General features: G+C 46.9%; 1 protein-coding gene across 8 annotated transcripts in view; it reads left to right on the forward strand.

Moving 5' to 3' along the window:
- The window catches only part of RNF213 (ring finger protein 213), a 122,208-nt gene that overhangs the window by 69,295 nt on the left and 31,469 nt on the right, over positions 1–21,444 (forward strand). For 6 of the 8 annotated variants that reach the window (XM_058561819.1, XM_058561811.1, XM_058561818.1 and 3 more), the window contains 16 exons: positions 462–655; positions 846–1,001; positions 2,048–5,656; positions 7,246–7,382; positions 7,766–7,861; positions 8,966–9,084; positions 9,886–10,005; positions 10,569–10,696; positions 11,130–11,277; positions 11,538–11,676; positions 14,416–14,607; positions 15,674–15,819; positions 16,761–16,915; positions 18,331–18,537; positions 18,876–19,057; positions 19,693–19,813. In XM_058561819.1, the coding sequence (XP_058417802.1) occupies positions 462–655; positions 846–1,001; positions 2,048–5,656; positions 7,246–7,382; positions 7,766–7,861; positions 8,966–9,084; positions 9,886–10,005; positions 10,569–10,696; positions 11,130–11,277; positions 11,538–11,676; positions 14,416–14,607; positions 15,674–15,819; positions 16,761–16,915; positions 18,331–18,537; positions 18,876–19,057; positions 19,693–19,813 (5,849 nt within the window). The remainder of the gene's footprint in view (positions 1–461; positions 656–845; positions 1,002–2,047; positions 5,657–7,245; positions 7,383–7,765; positions 7,862–8,965; positions 9,085–9,885; positions 10,006–10,568; positions 10,697–11,129; positions 11,278–11,537; positions 11,677–14,415; positions 14,608–15,673; positions 15,820–16,760; positions 16,916–18,330; positions 18,538–18,875; positions 19,058–19,692; positions 19,814–21,444) is intronic. The other 2 variants (XM_058561817.1, XM_058561815.1) reach the window with 2 other exon arrangements.

Genomic DNA, 21,444 nt, shown 5'->3' on the forward strand with positions numbered 1-21,444 from the left:
CTATCCGCTGATGGTTGAATCCTCGGATGCGGAACCTGCCGGAAACGGGGCAAACTAATTTTTTGTCTTGAGAAGAAACAAATGCCTCTTGACCCTCGCTTCAGTCACCATCATGATTCCCTTGAAAAGAAATAGTGATTTCCATTCTGTTGACTTTATCCCATTAACAATACTACCTTCTGTGGGGATGAAAGTCGGTCCTCCCCCTCCCCCAGGAAGCAGGCTGTGCTGTTACATTCCTCGTACTTAGATTGCTGTCATCAGTCCCAGGGAAACAGCAAGGACAGTGAGCAGGTAACGGTGTGGAAATTTTCAAGTTCAAAAGTGTATTCTTTAGTCTGATGTTACGTTGCATGAGTTTTGAATTTTGTGCAGAGAGGTGACTTGAAATGAATCTTTCCGGATTCTCTTACTCTTTGTCCACAGCCCTGGCACCTAATTTCCGTATTTTAACGTTATAGGAAAGTCTCTCTACGTGAAGAGGTTATATGGGAAACTGAAAATGAAGTTTCATGGGAAAAAAGTGCCTCTAAAGATTATTCGATTGATCGACCCTCAGGTGGATGAAAATCAAGTCCTGGGCTCTCTGCTGCCCTTCCTGGATGCCCAGTATCAGACAAGACCCATGATATTCCACTTCGATGTGACCTCTTCTGTAAGTGCCCCAGGGTTCCAGCTGAGTGGCCATGTCCTGCCCTGCCTCCTTCCCCATGTAAAGAACTTCTTCCTACGTGTATTGATATTCAGTATCATTGTATCAAAGAACACAGGAAGAGGGCCCTAGGGTTGGGAGAATGGATCGTCCTTGTGTAAGTATTTGCAAACCCAAGCAGTTCTTTCTTTAGGTGCAAACCGGAATTTGGGTGTTTCTTTTCAAACTCCTCATCCTACAGTACTTGATGGATATAAATGGGAAAATGTGGCGTCGGAACCCGTGCCATTTATATATCGTTGAAATCTTGGAAGGAAATTCAGCACTGCCAAAGAGGTCTTCAAAACTGGTGTGTATTGCAGGCATTCCACAGTACTGTGGGGCAGGGGCTTTGATAGGTCTTTGCGATTCCCCACTTTTGCCTTTGCAAAGCAGCTGAGCGCAGTGCCAGTAAAGGGAGGTTTCATCGGCCCTGTTGGAAGAAGAGTCGCCAGGCCACTGGTGTGCCCAACCTGGGAGGTAGCACATGCCACATGCGGGCCCTGGCTCTCCATACCCAGGCTCCCGAGGGAGGATAGTAAAGACACATCAGTCTTTAAACTTATCTTTTTAATGTCTGCAATAAAAATACTCTTTTACTAGTTAGCAGTGTCTTACATTTGTTTTGTTCAATTAGGGATTGCTGCTGTATGTCTTGGTTAAATTCCAGCTATGCTCTGATGCAATAAATTCATCTACTGAGAGAATACCATCTTTCTTAATGCCAGCCAAGATGGGAAGGAGACTTTCATCACATAAATTTCTTAACAAAAAGGAGTTTTATGCTCTCACACACACACACGCGCTTAATGGAGTGATTTAGTTTCAGGAGGTGGGGTAGAAAAGGACTTCCTGATTGAGGGTGCAGCTCACACAATGCCTGAATGTGCCAAAGACAAAAACCTATGCAAAGAGAAGTCTATAGAAATCACTTTATGAAAAGTGATTTTTTGTGTGTGTGTGAGGAAGATCAGCCCTGAGCTAACATCCATGCTAATCCTCCTCTTTTTGCTGAGGAAGACTGGCTCTGAGCTAAGATCTCTTGCCAATCCTCCTTTTTTTCCCCAAAGCCCCAGTAGATAGTTGTATGTCATACTTGCACATCCTTCTAGTTGCTGTATGTGGGACGTGGCCTCAGCATGGCCGGAGAAGCGGTGCGTCGGTGCGCACCCGGGATCCGAACCCGGGCCGCCAGTAGCGGAGCGCGTGCACTTAACCGCTAAGCCACGGGGCCGGCCTTGAAAAGTGATTTTTCATAACGGTCTTTCCAGCGTAGACCATGTGGAGGGTTGAAATGGAAAAGCAATTTTTAGGAAATTCAGTCGTGATCAGTTTATTCGTGTCTCTCCTTTCCAGAACACACGTGCCCCCCAGATCAGATTTCTTGACATCTTCCCAAAAGTCACCTGCCGGCCTCCCAAGGAAGTGATAGACATGGAGCTGAGTCCTGAGCAGAGCCACAGAGAGCCAGGAATGGATCAGGAAGAGTTCTGCAGCGAAACTTTCCAGAGACCTTACCAATATTTAAAACGGTTCCATCAGAAACAAAACCTAGACACATTCCAATACCAAGAACGCTCTGTTGAAGGCACCCCTGAGGAATGCATCCAGCATCTCCTGATTTACTGTGGGGTGATAAACCCATCCTGGTCAGAACTCCGGAACTTCGCCTGTTTCCTGAATTATCAGCTCAAAGATTGTGAGGCCTCTCTCTTCTGTGATCTGAGTTTTACTGGAGACACACTGAGGGGCTTCAAGAACTTTGTGGTTACCTTCATGATCTTCATGGCAAGAGATTTTGCCACACCAACTCTTCACACATCTGACCAAAGCCCAGGGAAGCACATGGTTACCATGGACGGGGTGAACGAAGAAGATCTAGCCCCTTTTTCTCTCCGAAAGAGGTGGGAGTTAGAGTCCCATCCATACGTGTTCTTCAACAGTGACCACACATCCATGACATTCATAGGCTTCCATTTCCAGAACAACCAGAATGGCAGTGTGAATGCTATCGATCACTTGAGTAGGGAGGTAATCAAGAAGGACGTCATGGCTATGGAACTGTACCAGGGGCTATTGCTTCAGAGGGTGCCCTTCAATGTTGACTTTGATAGGCTGCCCAGACATGAGAAGCTTGAAAAGCTCTGCCTGGCATTAGGGATCCAGTGGCCCATTGACCCTGATGAAACATATGAGCTTACAACGGACAATATGCTTAAGATCCTTGCCATTGAGATGCGGTTCCGGTGTGGGATCCCCGTTATCATCATGGGAGAAACTGGCTGTGGGAAAACCAGACTCATTAAATTCCTTAGTGACCTGCGGCGTGGGGGTGCTGATGCTGAAACCTTGAAGTTGGTCAAGGTCCATGGGGGAACAACAGCAGACATGATCTACTCCAAAGTCAGGGAGGCGGAACGACTTGCCCTCCTCAATAAGGACCAACATCAGTTGGACACCATCCTGTTCTTTGACGAAGCCAACACAACAGAAGCTATAAGCTGTATCAAAGAAGTCCTGTGTGATCGTACAGTGGGTGGCGAGCCCCTGGCTAAGAACTCTGGCTTGCATATCATAGCAGCCTGCAACCCTTACCGGAAGCACTCCCAGGAGATGGTCTGCCGCCTGGAGGCGGCTGGTTTGGGCTACAGGGTTAGTGCAGAGGAGACGGCTGACAGACTTGGCTCCATCCCTCTGAGGCAGCTGGTGTACCGAGTCCATGCTCTGCCACCGAGCCTGATTCCTCTGGTGTGGGACTTTGGACAGCTGAATGACACCACAGAGAAGCTCTATATCCAGCAAATTGTCCAGAGACTGGTGGACTCCACGGCAATAGATCAGGACGAGACTCGTGTGATCGCAGAAGTGCTCTCGGCCTCTCAGGGTTTCATGAGGAGAAGAGACAATGAATGCAGTTTCGTTAGCCTCCGGGATGTGGAGCGCTGCGTCAGAGTTTTCAGATGGTTTTACGACCACAGTGAGATGCTCTTGTCAAAGCTGGACTCCTTTCTCTGCAAGTCCAATGTTGACAAAAACGACCTTGAGAGGGATCCTGTCCTCTGGTCCCTGGTGCTGGCCATCGGGGTATGCTATCACGCCTCTTTAGAGGAGAAGGAGTTGTATCGGAGAGACATTTGCAGGTTCTTTCCAGAACCCTATAATGACAGCAAGGTTATTCTGGATGAGATAACTCAAACACAGGATCTTTTTCTGAGTGGTGTGTCTCTGAGGAAAACCATCGCCAAGAACTTGGCTTTGAAGGAGAATGTCTTCATGATGGTTATTTGCATTGAGCTTAAGATTCCTCTCTTCCTAGTGGGGAAGCCTGGCAGCTCCAAATCTCTCGCCAAGACCATAGTGGCAGATGCCATGCAAGGCCAGGCCGCTCCCTCGGACCTCTTCCGGAGCCTGAAGCAGGTCCACCTGGTGTCCTTCCAGTGCAGCCCCCATTCCACCCCACAAGGCATCATAGGCACCTTCAAGCAGTGTGCCCGCTTCCAGCAGGGGAAGGACCTGCAGCAGTACGTCTCCGTGGTGGTGCTGGATGAGGTGGGACTGGCAGAAGACTCACCCAAAATGCCCCTGAAGGCTCTGCACCCCCTGCTGGAAGATGGGTGCATTGAAGACGATCCTGCTCCCCACAAAAAGGTTGGCTTCATAGGCATTTCCAACTGGGCCCTGGACCCTGCCAAGATGAACCGGGGTATTTTTGTGTCACGTGGCAGCCCCAGTGAGAAAGAGCTCATAGAGAGCGCCAAGGGAATTTGCTCTTCAGAGCCCCTCGTTCGAGAAAGAATCCAAGGATACTTTGCATCCTTTGCCAAAGCCTATGAAACAGTATGTCAGAAACAAGACAAGGAATTCTTTGGGCTTCGCGACTACTACAGCCTCATCAAAATGGTCTTTGCCACGGCAAAACATTCTAATAAAAAGCCTTCCCCACAAGATATTGCACAGGCCGTCCTCCGGAACTTCAGTGGCAAAGATGACATCCATGCTGTGGACATTTTTACAGCCAATTTACCTGAGGCAAAGTACTCAAAAGAAGTCAGCACCATGGAGCTGATCAAGCAGAACATGTGCGGTGATCTTCAGAAGGCGTCGGGCAGACAGCTGGAAGACTCCGAGTCCCGATACTTACTGGTGCTGACGAGAAACTATGTGGCCCTGCAGATCTTGCAGCAGACTTTGTTCAGTGAGGACCAGCAGCCAGAGATTATTTTTGGTTCCAGTTTTCCCAAGGACCAAGAGTACACCCAGATCTGCAGAAATATCAACCGAGTGAAAATCTGCATGGAAACTGGCAAGATGGTGATACTGCTCAATCTGCAGAACCTCTACGAGAGCCTCTATGACGCGCTCAATCAGTACTACGTCTACCTCGGGGGTCAGAAGTACGTGGACCTTGGTCTGGGGACCCATCGGGTCAAATGTCGGGTTCACCCAGACTTCCGCTTGATAGTCATTGAAGAGAAAGATGTCGTCTACAGACATTTTCCCATCCCACTTATTAACCGGCTGGAGAAGCACTATCTGGATATCAACACCGTTTTGGAGAAATGGCAGAAAACCATTGTGGAAGATCTCAAGATCTGGGTGGAGAAATTCATAGATGGGAAGGCAGATCAGTTTCTAGTCAGATACAAATACAGCCCTTCTGACGTCTTCATTGGCTACCACTCAGACACTTGTGCCTCTGTGGTGCTCCAGGTCATAGAGAGGCTAGGTCACAGGGTCTTGACTGATGAATTCTACCAGAAGGTATCTGAGGAGGCCAAGCTGGTACTGCTGGATTGTGCCACGCCTGATGCTGTGGTTCGGCTGAGGGCTTCCTCACTGGGCCTGTTCACTGCACAGACTCTGTCACAAGAATACTATTACAAGCAGCAACATAACTCCTTTGCAGACTTCCTTCAGGCTCACCTTCACAGGGTGGATCTGGGACGCCATGCTGTCTTCACAGAGGTGACTATCTCTGATTTTACCCTTATTATCCTCTTTCATCTCAGAGTCCTTGAATCCCTAGTGTCCAGAATTCAAGATTCTTTTTCAAGTCAGTGTATAGGAATCATAAAAGGATATGTTGAGACTTTTGGTTCCTCTCTATGTTAAGTATGAGTGCCTGTTTCCGTGCAGTGCTGTGCAGATAGTAACACTGTATACAGTGTTCACTTCAACATATGAAGAACCACATTTGAGTACTGCCTGAGGGCACTGGGGATATGAAAATGAATTGGCACAGTTCTTGTCCTTGGTCAGCACACAGTGTAAGGTGCAAAGACAGACCCACGAATGGGAGCCATCAGTATCATATGATGATGCCGTCCACAGAGGCAAAGAGGAGCAGCCCGGATCAGGATAGGTCAGGTGACGTCCTCTTTGAGAGATGACCCTCAAGCTGATTGTGAAGGATGCAGGGGAGAGTGTTATAGGCAGAGGGCCCTACTTGAGGAAAGGTGTTGGGGTGTGAAACAACACAGTCTGCAGGAAACCAGGAGTTGATCATTGATGGAGCTTAAAGTTCAAGCTCGTGAGTGCCAAGAGATGGGGATGAGGTGTGGCTGGAGAGACTTCATGGAGGGCCTTGTCAGCCGCACTAAGGAGATTGGTCTTTTCTATACAGAGGGGAGTGATGGAGGTATGTGTGTTGAGATGTGTCTCACTGCCTGGGAGATGGGAAAAAAGAAGTTTGATAACAGACTATCATAGAAAAGATAGATCAGTAGGGAGGCTGCTGTATCAGTTCAATCAAAGTAGAGGAATGGTTGGATGGATGGAACTGAGAAATAGTTAGGATGTAAATTGGCAGAGCTAACAACTGATTCCATATAGAGGCTGTGAGAGATGGAGGAGCGACTCCCTGGATTCTTCTTTGGATGGCTGGAGGTTTGGTTAATCACAGTCCAGGAACGAACAAGAAGTTTTGGGGAGGCAATAGTGAATTCCATTTGGGATAGGCTTTGATGCCCCTGTTACAGCCAGGCAGACATGTCTGTCATGCAATTGGATATAGGAATCGGAAGCTCGGTGGTAAGGCCAGCCTGGAAATAGAGATTCAGGAGCTACCATATCAGTACACCCTTAAGGAGTGTTTTGGTTGCACTGTGCAGTGTGATCCAGTGGTCGAGGAGAATTGATAACAGCTGTGAGAGGGAAGGGGCGTCAACAGCTAACTCCATCTGAAAGCATGAAGCAAGATTGCGAGGGAGAAATGGCATTTGTGCTGAGCCCTAGGAACTCATCAGAATTTCCAGTAGGGACTAAAGCAGGAAGAGACACTGGAGTCTAGCAGGGAGACTTGAAGGCGTCTTAGGGACAGGGGGAGTCTTCTCCCCAATACCTTTTGATTCCGTAGTTTCTATTTTCCTCAGCACTGCCTTGGTTTTAAAAAACTCCTCTGGGTTTGGATTCTTTTCTGTCTGTGCACAACTGCACAATGCTGAGCCCATAGAAAATATTTGCTAAATAGCCTCATGTTTCTAGGATTTTAACCTAGCAGACGTGCAACCTTTCCTTGAATTCTAGCAAATAATTTGCATTTCCTGGCTTTGCAGATCACCACTTTCTCCAGACTGCTAACCAGTCGTGACTGTGAAATTTTAGAATCAGAAGTAAAGGGCAGGGCTCCAAAACCCACGATCCTGTGGCTGCAGCAGTTTGACACTGAGTACTCGTTCCTCAAAAAAGTCCGGTGAGGGTCCCAGCCTTCCCCCGCCCTCCATCCGCAGCCCTGACCACTTTGTATTTCACTTATGGTTGTAGTAGCCACTGCTGTCCCCAGCACTGGATAGTGAACGTCAAGGACATGTGACCCTGAACAGGGTAGTTGTTAAATCCTCCCCCTCATCTGTTATCTTCCGCGTAAACGTCCTTCTCTGAAACCAGGGTCCTTGTGTCTCGTTAGGAGGCATCTATTAGTCTTTCTCTACTGGGTTGTCTACCAACCTTGCAGAGAAGGACCCACCTCAATAGTGTTTTTCTATATACGTTTATGCTTCCATATCACTTTGGGGAATTTTATCACCCATTTTTTAGGACAGATAACTCACTTGGATAATTTCCTTTTTCTTTCAGAAACTGCTTAGCTAACACAGCCAGATGTAAAATCCTCATCATTCAAACAGATTTTGAAGATGGAGTTCATAGCGCTCAGCTCATCGCCTCAGCTAAGTATGTTTTTGTTATTTCTCTCAGAAACTACATAGGAAACCCAAAATTTATTCAGGAGCTCCTAAAGAATTTCTTCCCTAAAAACAGTATAGTGTGAGAAGAAACATAGAAATCAAAATAAAAATGATTCTCCCTTTTAATTCCCCCAAATGTGGACTAGAAAAAATGAAGAAAGAGAAACACAGAGAAAAGACTAACAACAATACAAAAATGGTAAAATGCAAGAAGTGTAACTAATAAAATATTAGGAGGCTAGTAAAGAGTATCCTTGAGGGCCGGCCCCGTGGCTTAGCAGTTAAGTGCGCGTGCTCCGATGCTCGCAGCCCGGGTTCGGATCCCGGGCGCACACCTACGCGCCGCTTCTCCGGCCATGCTGGGGCCGCATCCCACATACAGCAACTAGAAGGCTGTGCAGCTATGACATACAACTATCTACTGGGGCTTTGGGGGGAAAAATAAATTAAAAAAAAAAAAAAAGAGGAAGAGTATCCTTGAAACATATGTTTGCAGACATGTTTTAATAATGATTAATTTTAAATTATGCAATGTGAATTTATTCCAAGTTCAAGGGCAGTAACAGTATGTAAATGCTTTCATTTGTATTCATTTGACATTTTCATAGTGTTTGTGGTGGAAATCTGATACTTTTGGAATTAACTATGTTCCTGTATTACTTAATGTTGAAATGCAAGTGATTTCTGGGCCTTTTAAAGCATTGGAAGCCATATTTCATATCATGCTTGTCTGTTCACAGAACCCTGTTTCTTGAAATGGAAAGTTCCACTAGTCTCACCCTTAGTAGCATTGGGGCGAGCCCATCAAGTATTACAAGATAGGGTTCCTGACTGATAAAGATGCCTCTTCAAAGCAGAGGGACACAGGAGTGGGGAGGAAAATGAGCCTACTACCAGAGAACTTGCTCTCATTTTCTCGTAAGAGAAGATAATAAGCATGAAGGTGTGAAATTTATTTAAGCCTAAAAACCGTGAAATTGAACATGACAGCTCCTAGGACACCCTTCAGCCATTTCACAACTTTGGTTTTGTTTATTTGCTTGGTTTTGTTTTTATTTGTTTTGTCTTTGCTTGCTTGTTCTTAAAATAGGTATTCTGCTATAAATGAAATCAATAAGATACAAGGAAACAAGCACTGTATCTTAGTCTATTTCATCACGAAACTGTCCCGGATGGGAAGTGGAACGTCCTATGTCGGATTTCATGGAGGTAGGACCAAAATATTAGTGAACATATTTGTTTAAATTATGTTTGAGTTATTTCTAATTTGTTCCTATGGTGTACAAGTCTGAAAATAAAATATTAATGTGAATCACAGCAATATTCATTTCAGATGCAATTCGATTTCTTACCACTGATTGCTGCAAAAAGCACTTATCTTTGGACTTGCTGCTTCAAGATACAGCATTTCCTTTATTAACTTGTAGATGAACACTTGAGTAGTCTCTCTGGTTCTGCCTTTTATTATATGGCTAATGCAGATATGATGTTCCCGACTAATGCTATTATGCACTGATACTTTATGCCTGTTTTTTTGGGGGGGGGAATGCTGTCTTAAATCTCTCACTCTCTTTTTTTTTTCTGAGAAATGAGTCACCAAATGTTTATTATATAAGAAAATTGGTATTCTAGAAATGGCAAATAACAATTTCTTTTTATAATTTCATAGACCATGGGAGGCCGACCTCGCCACTGTCCCACACCCCTTTACTAATTACGATAAAATAAGTATAATAACAAATATGTAAAAGAGTCATGGGCCTTCTTCAGATATCCTTTACAAGTCAGTTATTTCAATTCTTAACACTGATATTTATATTGAAGTTATTGACATATATAGCATGAGTCAGGGGGTTCCGTGTATAGTCAAAGGTTTAGACTTTAGGATACAAATCATTCATTTAGCAGCAGTGTATTTAAACATCAGGACGTGTGGTGTATCCCTACTTATGACTAACAAAAAGACCAGAAAGGACGTGAGAAGATTCTGGGTGGCTTTATTCTCCACAGGGCTCTGGCAGTCTGTGCACATCGATGACCTCCGGAGATCCACCGTCATGGTTTCGGATGTGACTAAACTGCAGAACGTGACCATCAGCCAGCTGTTTAAGCCAGAAGATGAACCTGAGTGTAAGTCGTGAGGACGAGTCTTTGGGGATGCAAGATGGTAGGAGTGCAGCCAGGAGATGTTGAGGTGTGCTGCAGTGCGCTGTGGGGAGAACAGGGCCGCCATGTGTTCGTCACCCTGGAGTCCTAGCACCTGCCCCTCTGCAGGAGCCAGGGACGTGTTTCCTGAACTGACTGATGACTAGTCCGAGGGCACCTTCTACTGCTTTCCAAGGCCAAGTAGAAGGCAATATTTCCACATGAAAAAGCAGGTCTTTGTGGATGCGTAGGCCGTGGAAGTGAGTGCCTGTAGAATGCAAACATCAGAGTCTGTCTGCCTTGGTTCCTGTATCAGCTGTCTGAGCCCAGGATGGGCATAAGGGGTTGCTGCTGGTGGACCACACTGAGTGGGCAGATTGGAGGCTGATCAATGTGACCTGCGGCCTCTCCTTTGGGGACCCCACTGGAGCTGGGTGCTGGGCAAAGCCTGATGGTTGGAGCCCAAGCACACAACCCACAGAAAGTGTTACTAGCACTCCCATTCCATCTTCTGAACAGTAACTCTATCGTGTTTGCTTCTGTTGCAGTGGAGGTGGGACACAGGGCTGGAGACAACCATGAGGAGGAGATGGAAACAGAGACTGAAACATCGGGGCAAATGACTGAGGTGGAAATGGAAACAGAAAGCAAGACCTCTGGGCCGGAGAGAAGTGATGTGAGTTCTGGTTCTTTGGGCCCCCCGTGCTGCTGGGCTCCCCTCATGAGTGGCTTATTTATACTTTATACCCCCAGGAGTCCAAGGAGTAGACTCAGCCACACAGGGGTTAGGCCAGCACCTCTTCCCTCCATGCTGTGAGTGTAGGTGAATTACCAGGACAAGGTCTGACACTTGCTTTTCCTGACGTGTTCTGGTCAGTTTTGCTCTGTTCCTTGACCACTGGCTGAGTCCCTAAGCACACACAACCACCTTGCAGTGGTTCTGAGAGCAGTTGTGCGAGGGCACGTGGACAGCTGCAGGCAGGCCCACAGCAGGAGCTTTGCACAGCAAGAACCATGCCCTGTGCTTCCTGCACGTCAGCACGTAGACCTCGTCTCCCATGGGTCGTGTAGGCGGCAGAAACGGAAGGCTTGATTGTCTCTATCAACAGATGCAGGTGCTGGACACCACCAGACTGCTGAGAAGCTGCATACAAAGTGCTGTGGGCATGCTCAGAGACCAGAATGAGAGCTGCCAACGCAGTATGAGGAGGGTGGAGATTCTTTTCAGCCTCTTGAATGAAGACGATGAATGCAGAGGTATGATCCCCATCTCCCGCCCGTACCCCAGCGTGGGCTGCTGCTCAGGAGTGAGAATCGTCTCACCTTGCGGTCTTCTGTGGTTCGTAGAAGCAGCTGAGCCAGCGGGAATCCAAGCGTACCTCTCCAGCTTTGCTCTAGACTCGGCCTGGCTGAAGGAGAGGCAGCTTCCCTTCTGGTGGGCTGGGTCAGTGTTGCAGAGCCCACAGCTCAGTGCCCGTGGGACATGGGGAATGCATGTCTCTTCTGCTTTTTTGCAGCCACCTTCTTACGGGTATCCAAGATGCGCCTCTATGTCCTTTTAAGGAAGCAAGAAGAGAACTACCTCCACAATATGAAGGAATGGGTGGTGAGGGAAGCCTTGAATCAGGACGCTCTCCAGGAGGCAGGCACGTTCAGGTACCGTGGTCACAGGAGACCAGGAGGGCCTGCCGTGTGGCGGCCGGGCCTGCAGCTTTGTGCACGCACCCTCTCCCCGCCGAGGAAAGGGGGCCGAGACGTTTCTCTGAGCAAAGGGTCACTTTTTTGTTTTTCCAACGAGCACAAGATAGTCTGGGTGGTGGTTATGTGGGGATTTGCTGCCTCTTTTCTCTCCTTTTGCATTTAAATTTTTTCATAATAAAAAAAATAGAACATCTGTTCTTATAGGATGTAAATGTTCACCAGCATGTCCATTCCCAGAGAAATGGATGCTGCTGTTTCAGGTTATTAAGAACGGGATATGCAGGAAGGGAACAGAAATTATTTTCCTGGGGCCGGTCCCGTGGCGTAGCGGATAAGTGCGCGCGCTCTGCTGCTGGCAGCCCAGGTTTGAATCCCGGGCGCGCACCGACGCACTGCTTGTCAGGCCATGCTGTGGCGGCGTCCCACATGAAGTGGAGGAAGATGGGCACGGATGTTAGCTCAGGGCCAGTCTTCCTCAGCAAAAAGAGGAGGATTGGCTTCGGATGTTAGCTCCGGGCTGATCTTCCTCACACACACACACACAAAAAAGAAATTATTTTCCTAGATCTACTGTTTGAAGTTATTCAATAACTACAAAAATAAGACCCTGGAATATTCATTTATTGTCCATGGTCCTTTTTCTATAAAACCTTGACCCTTTTTGAGGACTAACCCATGACGACCTGTGTCATGGAAGGAGGGACAGACTTCTGGATGCCAGATGGAAGATGAAGCGTGCCTCGAGTTGGCAGGATCATCTTAGACCTGTTACTTCATCACTCTGGCTCTTAGTTTCCTCATGTCTGAAAGAAAGTTTTACTCATGCATAAGGCCCCGTCCAGGTCCCACCTTCCCCGACTGTGACTGGGGTCGCCCTCCGGTGTACTGCCTGTGTGCCGTCAGCAGGAGGAAAATGACGGGAGCAGCAGAGCTGAGTGGAACGTGCAGCTTATTGATGCTGATTTCATTACTGTAGGAGGTTTTCTGCTTCTACTTTTTTCTCTAGTTATCCTTAATTTCTTTCCAAATTATACTTTCTGAGTAAGGAATTTTATAAGGTCAGATATGAACCTACAAATATTTTCATCTCCCTTGGTTACTCCTAATGGATTTTACTGAATACTTACTTCTACATAAATATTTCTGAGCCTCTGTATTTTCAGCCTCCCCATCAGTTTCTGAACTTCCCATTTGCCAGGTGTTGAGAGCAGTATGGGCGGCCCCACCTTCCACTGCCCTGCTGTTTGCTGTAGCATTGGGACTAGCCTCCTCTCACTCGGGTTGCTGGTGGTTTCTGAACAGCATCTCAATCTAGCGGTCAGAAGTCTCACCTGTTTTAACTCTCTGTGTCGGGTCAGATGGAGCCCAGAGCCTGCTGATCCACTATCATAAGCCACTGGGGACTAACTCTGTTCACCATCCCTGTATTTTGTACTTAAGCCATTTGCCCTCTTGGGATTAAATAGTCCAAACTGTGATTGTCTTTATAAAAGGGTTGTTCCGACTCCCAAGTCTGCACACCTGTCCAGGTACAGCTGCCCCCGTCTCTCTCTGCAGCCAGCGCTTCCTTTCACTTCTGTAGTCTTCCACTATTTTCTAGTTTGGCACTTTTCCCTTAAATCAAGTGATCTCTTTGATCATTAGCATGCTTTGTTTCCTCAGTAGACATTTTTGAATTCTCTCCAGGTTTCTGTGCACTATATTCTTTAAAAAGTAGGGTATTTCTTTTTCTTCTTTTCATTTCTCCCCAATGTTAATTACCAAGCAGTAGATTTCTTAGACTTTATCACAAGAATTTTGAGATGAATTATAGAGTTTATTATTATGTATAAATATAATTATAACAGCGAAGTATAATGTATTTAATATAAGCAATCAAATTTATTTTCATATAAAAATCCTCAGATCCAGTGTACAAAAACCATTAGCAACAAGAACTAAGTTCTAGATAAACTTGTGCTTTCTTGCTTAACTTGATTTGAAATGAATTTACTGTGTGTGAGGATCCACGACCTGGCTGACTGCCACTGGGGAGTGGGAGAGGGAGGAGTGCGCTCGCCTAGGTCTACTGCCCTCCGGGGATCCAGTCCACCACCTTCAGATGCACAGCTGCATGGATCTCTCAGGTGTCCTGTTGTGCTGTGCAGAGTCCTCTGCTGGTTAATGAATGTCCATTTAGTTATAACTTACAGGGGAGACAAAGGGAACAGTTCACTCCACCATGAAGCTGACGTCACTACCAAATGAATTTGTTGTGATCTCTTCTTTATTATAGTCTATCTACAACTGACTTTTTTTCTTAAAATAACGTTTTTTTTTTTTTCCAAATGAATTTGGTCATTGTTTTCTTTATTTATTGAACCTAGATGACTTGTTCTGGAAAATAGTCATATAACAAAATAAAGCAAGTGTACTACTTGGCCTTTTCAGTGAACTAGTTACAGTTTATTAGATGTAGAATTAAGATCTACTCCAGTTCTGCCCCTAGACATTTGCATTTGTGAGTCTCTCTTCTGGTATTTTAAAATAATGAAAATTTCCATTTATCGCCATAGCTATAGTGTGGAAATTAGGAGACCAGGTGTTTTGGTACAGCCCAAGAGGAAACGGAATATCAGAAGGACGCAGGACTCCCACCGTGGTCTGTGGTCAGTCTGACGTGACACTGGAGTCTGCCTCTCTTCTGCTCTGCAGGCATACCCTCTGGAAGCGGGTCCAGGGCGCGGTGATACCTCTCCTGGCGAGCATGATATCTTTCATCGACAGAGATGGCAACCTTGAGCTACTGACCAGGCCAGGTGCTCCATCCTGGACAAGAGATCTTTGGATGTTTATTTTCAGTGACATTAAGCTTCTGAACATTCCTCTTGTGACGAATGATACAAGGTGAATCCTTTTTGTGGGAAGGGAAAAAAAATCATAACATAGCAGCAATCTTTTCTTCTTTTTTTTTTTTTTGTGAGGAAGATCAGCCCTGAGCTAATATCCAATGCCAATCCTCCTCTTTTTTTGCTGAGGAATACTGGCCCTGGGCTAGCATCCATGCCCATCTTCCTCCACTTTACGTGGGAGGCCGTCGCAGCAGAGCGCACGCACTTAACCGCTTGCATCACCGGGGCCAGCCCCCATAGCAGCAATCTTAATATGCTCTCCCAAGTCTTTGATGAAATGTAGGTATCGATTTTAGGATCACATTTAAGTTGGCTCTTTTCGCAGCCTCAATGGTTATGGCATTACAGCAACATGGGAGAGTTTGCTAAAGTTCTGGGAAATCTTTGTTTCGTTCTCTTCTTGCTTCATCTCCCTGTTTCCAGAGCACCCGTTACAGTTAAAATTGCCAGGTTCAACTCCGTCCACACCAGAGAAGCTGCACTTAGAGAGCTGTTAGATTTGTTCCTCCTTCCTTGGGGGGATCCACACGGCCTGTCGCTAGGCCTGATCTTGTGCAACTCAAGCTCAGCCGGCCGCCCAAAAGCTTCCTCTTTGGATTTCAGGGGACCTCAATTCCAGGGTGTAGGTTAATAAAGAATATACGAATAAATGGAATTCTGAATCTGCAGTGGAAACACTTAGAAGACAAGACACCATTGATCACGAGAGAAAGACTGGCTTCTGATAAGTCATGTTCTGTGTGTGTAGGTTTAGGGCCAGGGTAGGTCCAGGCACCACAAGACCTGGTTCTGCCTGAGACTTTAGGCAACTACTTGACCCCTCCCAGCCTTGGTTTGTTTTTGTTTTGTCTGCAAAGCCAAGAGATTACATGAGGTCGCCCTGGAGTTCCTTTATAACAGAAGCACTGAGCTGTAAAATGGACCCGTGGGCCGTCTTTGTAGCCTTTTAACACGTTTGTTCTTGAGGATTGAGAGGAACTGGCATCAGAGGTGGGTCTTGTCTTGTGTCTTGAGCAACATCTCACTGACCCTATTCTTTGTCCTCATTTGCCTGATTGCAGATCTAAAAGTGAGATGTCCTATGTCATAGTGCAGAACTATATGAACCTTGCAGAGGGCTTCTCCAATGACGTGCCTTTTAGCTGGCGAATCAAGGACTATCTGGAAGAACTGTGGGTCCAGGCTCAGTACATCACAGGAGCTGAAGGTGAGCCCGGGGATGTGGTGGAAGGGGACACGTTCTGGCAGGAGGAGAGCCTGTTACCCTGTCATGAGGCTTCTGGACAACTAGGGCACAGGACTCAGGAGATGTCCCATTAAGCCTTTCTCAACAGCTGCTAGCGACTAGAATGGAATATCTTTGCCCAAACTGAGCTGCAGTGCTTCTCCTGAACCACGTGGCACCTTGCTCTGCTGTCACACACGTCCCAAGTAGTTTGGCCATCGGCACTCCAGGAAAACCAACGATAACACAACACTCTTGGAAAAGTCATCTTTCATCCATGAAATAATCTTTTCAAAGTTTACTAATAGCACTGCCTTTAAAAAATACAGGTCAAATCCTTGAAGATGAACTTATTTTTCTAGGTAAGCATTCTGCCACTTTTTCTGAACAAACTTGAAGCAGTCTGTGTCCTGAGGAAAGAGTCTTCCCTTTTCAAGGCCGTGCCCTAACCGTTAGACAGTGCTTTTCTATGAGAGCGTGTGACTGAGGCTAGCACCCCATCCACTAGGAGGCAGATCTTTCTGGTTCGAGCAGCTCATCACCCCAGCCCCTGAAGAGCAGCCACTCATTCCTGATTCACTTGGGTCCTGAAGCCTGTTTTGACTTAATAGACGTAAAACTTGGTCTGTCTCAGATCGTTTGATCCCTTTGGGTCTGGGTAGGCTGTTTGTGACTGAAATTTAACATTGGTTCTGCCTTTGTTTCTGTTATTCCACTGGAAAAATATCTAAAGTGTCTAGAAATGATCATAAAATCAGGCAGCTGACTCTCTGCAGTGAGCTTGCATTCAGCAGAACCTTACCCTCTGTTACTGTTTGCAGAGTGACTGCCCTTCACCAGGAGAAACGGAGTGTTCTGAATGAAAGGGAAGAGTCAGGATTTACATCCTCACTCCAAGCCAATCTTTGGTCTCCTCTCTGCAGGACTGCCAGAGATATTAACGGAAGTCTTTCAGCAGACTCCTCTGGGCAGGTTTCTTGCTCAGCTCAGTGCAGAACAGCAGCAAGAACTTCTTCAGTGCTACTTGAAGGACTTCCTTCTCTTGACCATCAGAGTGTCCACTAGGGAAGAATTAAAGGTAAAGAGGAGAGCTGGTGTGGTATGACCTGGATGCAAACATGAGAACTTTTCCTCAGCTACTGAGGCTGGTGCTGTCTCATTTGTGGAAAAGGACGTGGTCTGGGAGGACTCTGGTGCCTGAAAATGCCACTCATGCCCTCAAAATGCTCGGTGCGAAACCCTCAGCCCACTGCCCAGGGCCCCCAAAACATGAGCTTTTTATAACATAAGGAAGTCCTCCAATTTCCCAGTAACACCTTCCTTTTAAATATTTAGAGTCTCTTGAAGAAAATTAGGTAAATATTGAACTGACTCAACAGGGTAATAATAATAACTGAGATTTCAGTGGAAAGACTGATAGTTTTGACAACCTAAAGATTTCAAATTTCAGTACATAAAAAAGGAAAGTGACAAATTTGAGGAGAACATACTTATAACCGATATGATTTAAGGATAATAAAGTATTCTTAGGAATTAATAAGAAAATACCCTAGTTTCTAAAAATGGGTGAAAATTATAAACCAACAATTAACAGAATAATTATACAGGTATCCAGAAAACATTTGAAAATTGCTGAGCCTCACTAGTAAATCAACGAAACATGAACAATTTTTAGATACTATTTTTACCTATCCATGTGGGAAAACTGATTTTTAAAAAGGCAGAAGTTCCTCCATTGTGAACCAGCACGGTCCTTCTAGAAAACTGCCGGGTGAGATGAATTGAAAACCTTATAAAATCTGAACTGGTGATTCTGTCCTGAGAACATTATTGGAGACGTGGACAATATTTTATCCAGGAATGTTCTTTTCAGCTTTATTTCTAAAAACGGAAAATGAGAAACAATTTTGTTGTCCAAAATTGAGGGTTGGACAAATTAAAGTAGGGCCATTTAATTGGTCATTGTGCAACCACCACAAATGATGTTCTTCAAGTGTACTTAACAATAGAGACATATTTGTAATGTAATAAGTGGAAAAAAATCAGGAATATACTCTGATCCTAATTTGGGGACAACAGGGAGAAGAGGTATGGATATAAAAATGCCTAGAAGGGGTGACACCAAAAAGTAAACTAGAGATAGTAATTGTAGGCGTGATTTTTAATTTTCTTTTTTGTCATTTTTGAATAGTTCCAATTTTCCACAGGAAAAACATCTTTTTTTTTTTTTTTTTTTTTGTAATTTACAAATATAAACTAAAAGCTTGTTTGTTTGTTTGTTTTTTTGGTGAGGAAGATCGGCCCTGAGCTAACATCCGTGCCCATCTTCCTCTACTTTATATGGGATGCCACCACAGCATGGCTTGACAAGCGGTGCATCGGTGCGCGCCCGGGAACCGAACCGGCGAACCCCAGGCCGCCGCAGCTGAGCATGTGCACTTAACCACTTGTGCCACCAGGCTGGCCCCTCTAAAAGCTTGTCTTTCATCCCAGGTCCTGCAGACGGCTCTGTGGTCCTGCATCAATCAACTGAAAGCAGGAGGACCAGAAGAGCAGATTTCCTTACCGTGGGTGCACCTTGCCTATCAGCACTTCAGGAGCCGGCTACAGAACTTCTCCAGAATCCTGACTATCCACCCCCAAATTCTGCGCAGCCTAATGGAAGCCCCATGGAACCACTGCTTGGCTGGACATGAGATGGTATGGCTCCTCTGGGGGAACTTAGTGCTTACAACCAGGGCTCGACCTTCCTTGAGCAAGTGGGAGGGTGCTCCCAACACCCTCCTGGGAAGGGAAAGCTTATGGGCCATGTTCCAGATGGGAAACTTCACGTGCATATATGTCAGTATAACTCAGACGTTAAGAACACATCTAACCAATGCTTCCTCTATCGCATACAATAAAAGATGAGGCTACAAGCCTGGGAACACGAGAATACACTGTGCTAACATCCTGGGCCTCTGGGCTTAGGATTTAGAGCAGCCAAAAGGGTGGGGGGCGGGGCTGCTCAGTCACGAGCCTGTTCTCTGTCTCCCCAGACTCTGGATGCATTCGCAGCGGTGGCCTGTGCTGAAATGCTGACCAGAGACATCCTGAAGCCCAGTCCCCAGGCGTGGTTACAGATGGTGAAGAATCTGTGCATGCCGCTGGAACTCCTCTGCTCAGACGGGTACATGCGAGGCAGTGGGAGCGTGACCGAAGCTGTCATCAGGGAAGTCAGGTGAGACCCAGGAGCCTGGCGCTCGCTGATCCCTTCCACACGTGCTCACCAGGAGCCTGCCCAGTCCTGGCCGCATCAGAAAGATACTCCTGCCCCGGGAAGGAGTCCTTTCCTCATTCATTGAGGAAGCTTTTAAACCCTCTGTTGAACGCTTTTTAAATGCCAGGCATCATATTGATGCTAGAGACACAAAGAAGAAGAAAACCGTGCATTCAGGGAGTGCATGGAGTAATGGAGGGGATAGAAAGGCGAGCAGATTATGATGATCCCGTGGGAGAAATGCTGGGACAGAAGAGAGCAACTGGAGGGGACCTCAGGCAGGACAGCAGGGCGGGCAGGGCCACGGAGAAGGGACCAGCAGTCAGGGGACAAGTCTTGTGCTGGCCTTTAAGGCAAGGTGGGACTCAGCAGGCACAGGCTGAGGCCAGCACGTGAGACCCCGAGCTCCGCAGAGCTGAGTCTGAGGGGAGGAGTGGAAAGACGGAAGCGGTGGCAGTCAGGGAGCCACGCGCGGGGCTGAGACGTGATTCCCCCGCCCACCTCTGCCCTGGCTCCTCTGCCCATCTTTCAAGTCTTGTGCCTTGGAACTGCCTCTCTGCCCCTGCTCCTCGTGAGTGACACCCCTCTCTTGACAGAACCCACTGGAATCGCATTTTTTCCATCGCACTCTTTGTGGAGCATGTGCTGCTGGGGACCGAGAGCCAGATTCCTGAGCTGCGCCAGCTGGTGACCAAGTACGTCTTCCTACTCAACAAGGTGAGTGCTCGAGTCAAGCTCAGCAAGCCTCCCGGCTCTGCCTCTCTCCAAGACGAAGAAGAATCGAAGCCTAACCTGACATTTGTCTGCAGGGAGTATATTCCCTTTCAGCTCTGACAGTTTTATCTAGAAGTGCAAAGGAAAGTGATTTCATTGCATAGGTCATAACATTTTCCATGTTTAATTGTTTAATTATTTACTCTCTCCTGGGTGCTAAGTCAGGGTATATCATTTTATGGAAACTATCCATGCAGAGAATATCCTTCAAACCCTTTGGGAGGGCTGAAGGGGTGGGCTCCACCCAGGCCTCCATTGGCCACAGCCCCTTCCAGCAGCCTGGCCCTCTAGGGGAGCTGTCTGCCGCCGCCATGGTCAGGGGGACGGGGATGCAAGAGAATGCCGCTGGGGTTGTGGACTTCAAATACAGTGCTGTGGGTGGGACCAAGGGAACAGGAAGCCCCGTGCCTCTGCCCCTCGACACCCTTCATAAAATTAGTACCCCTCAGAAAAAGGCACCACCTCTGTGACCATGCTTTCAGTCACAGTGGCCACTCAACAAACGACGGCTTCTGCCTCACTTACCCCAGAAACTTCGCACAAGTGCTTCTAGCAGCTTTAGCTGTTCAGCCTTTGAAATGCAGTGGGGCACGCTACAGGGCAGTTGACGTGGATACTAGGTTCCAGTCTACTCTCACATGACCAACATATCAATGGCTGAAACAAAAGATAAGCCTGTCTCTCCTATAACTGTCTGTAGGAGCTTAAGCAATCCCAGGCTAGTGTACCAGCTTCTCCGTGTCAGGCACCCAAGCTCCTTCTGTCTTGTTGCATTGTCGCCCTTAATATACAACTGCCACCTTGTGGTCTGAGAAGGCTGTTTCTGCTGTCACAAGCCATGGGACAGAAAGAACGGGCAGCAGAGGGCACACCCATTTTAAGATCACAACGCAGAATATGCACACAGCATGTCAGCTCAGAGCTCACCATCCTAAACTTAGTCACGGCCTTATCTAGTTACACAGGAGGCTGAGAAATCTTGAGCAGAGCGGTCCCATGCCCAGGTAGATCTTGGAGGTTCCTTTATAGAGGAAAAATGGAGAAAGGACCCTAGAAAACAACTGGCACTCTCTGCCACACCGTTGGCCCACACCCATGATCACCCTTCTTCCCACACAGACTACATGTAGCTTTTCTCCAGGTCTCACCCTGTCACAGGCCAGGATCCCTGGAGGATGCACAGTCCTTTCAGCCAGGTCCAGTGTGGTTCTTAACGATGATAACCTAAACTAAAAGATAAGTTATTTGGTCCCTGCATGCCGGCATGTGCACACTCGTAGACTCTTTCATGTTAGGCCTGTGGGGAGACTTTTTTTGCCAATAAAATTACCTCAAAAACTTGATGGGGGGGCCGGCCCCGTGGCTTGGCGGTTAAGTGCGCGCGCTCCGCTACTGGCGGCCCGGGTTTGGATCCCGGGCGCGCACCAACGCACCGCTTCTCTGGCCATGCTGAGGCCGCGTCCCACATGCAGCAACTAGAAGGATGTGCAGCTATGACGTACAACTATCTACTGGGGGGCTTTGGGGGAAAAAAAGGAGGAGGATTAGGCAATGGATGTTAGCTCAGAGCCAGT

The sequence above is a fragment of the Diceros bicornis genome, chromosome 18 (genome assembly GCF_020826845.1).
Source record: "Diceros bicornis minor isolate mBicDic1 chromosome 18, mDicBic1.mat.cur, whole genome shotgun sequence".
Classification (NCBI taxonomy): Eukaryota; Metazoa; Chordata; class Mammalia; order Perissodactyla; family Rhinocerotidae; genus Diceros; species Diceros bicornis.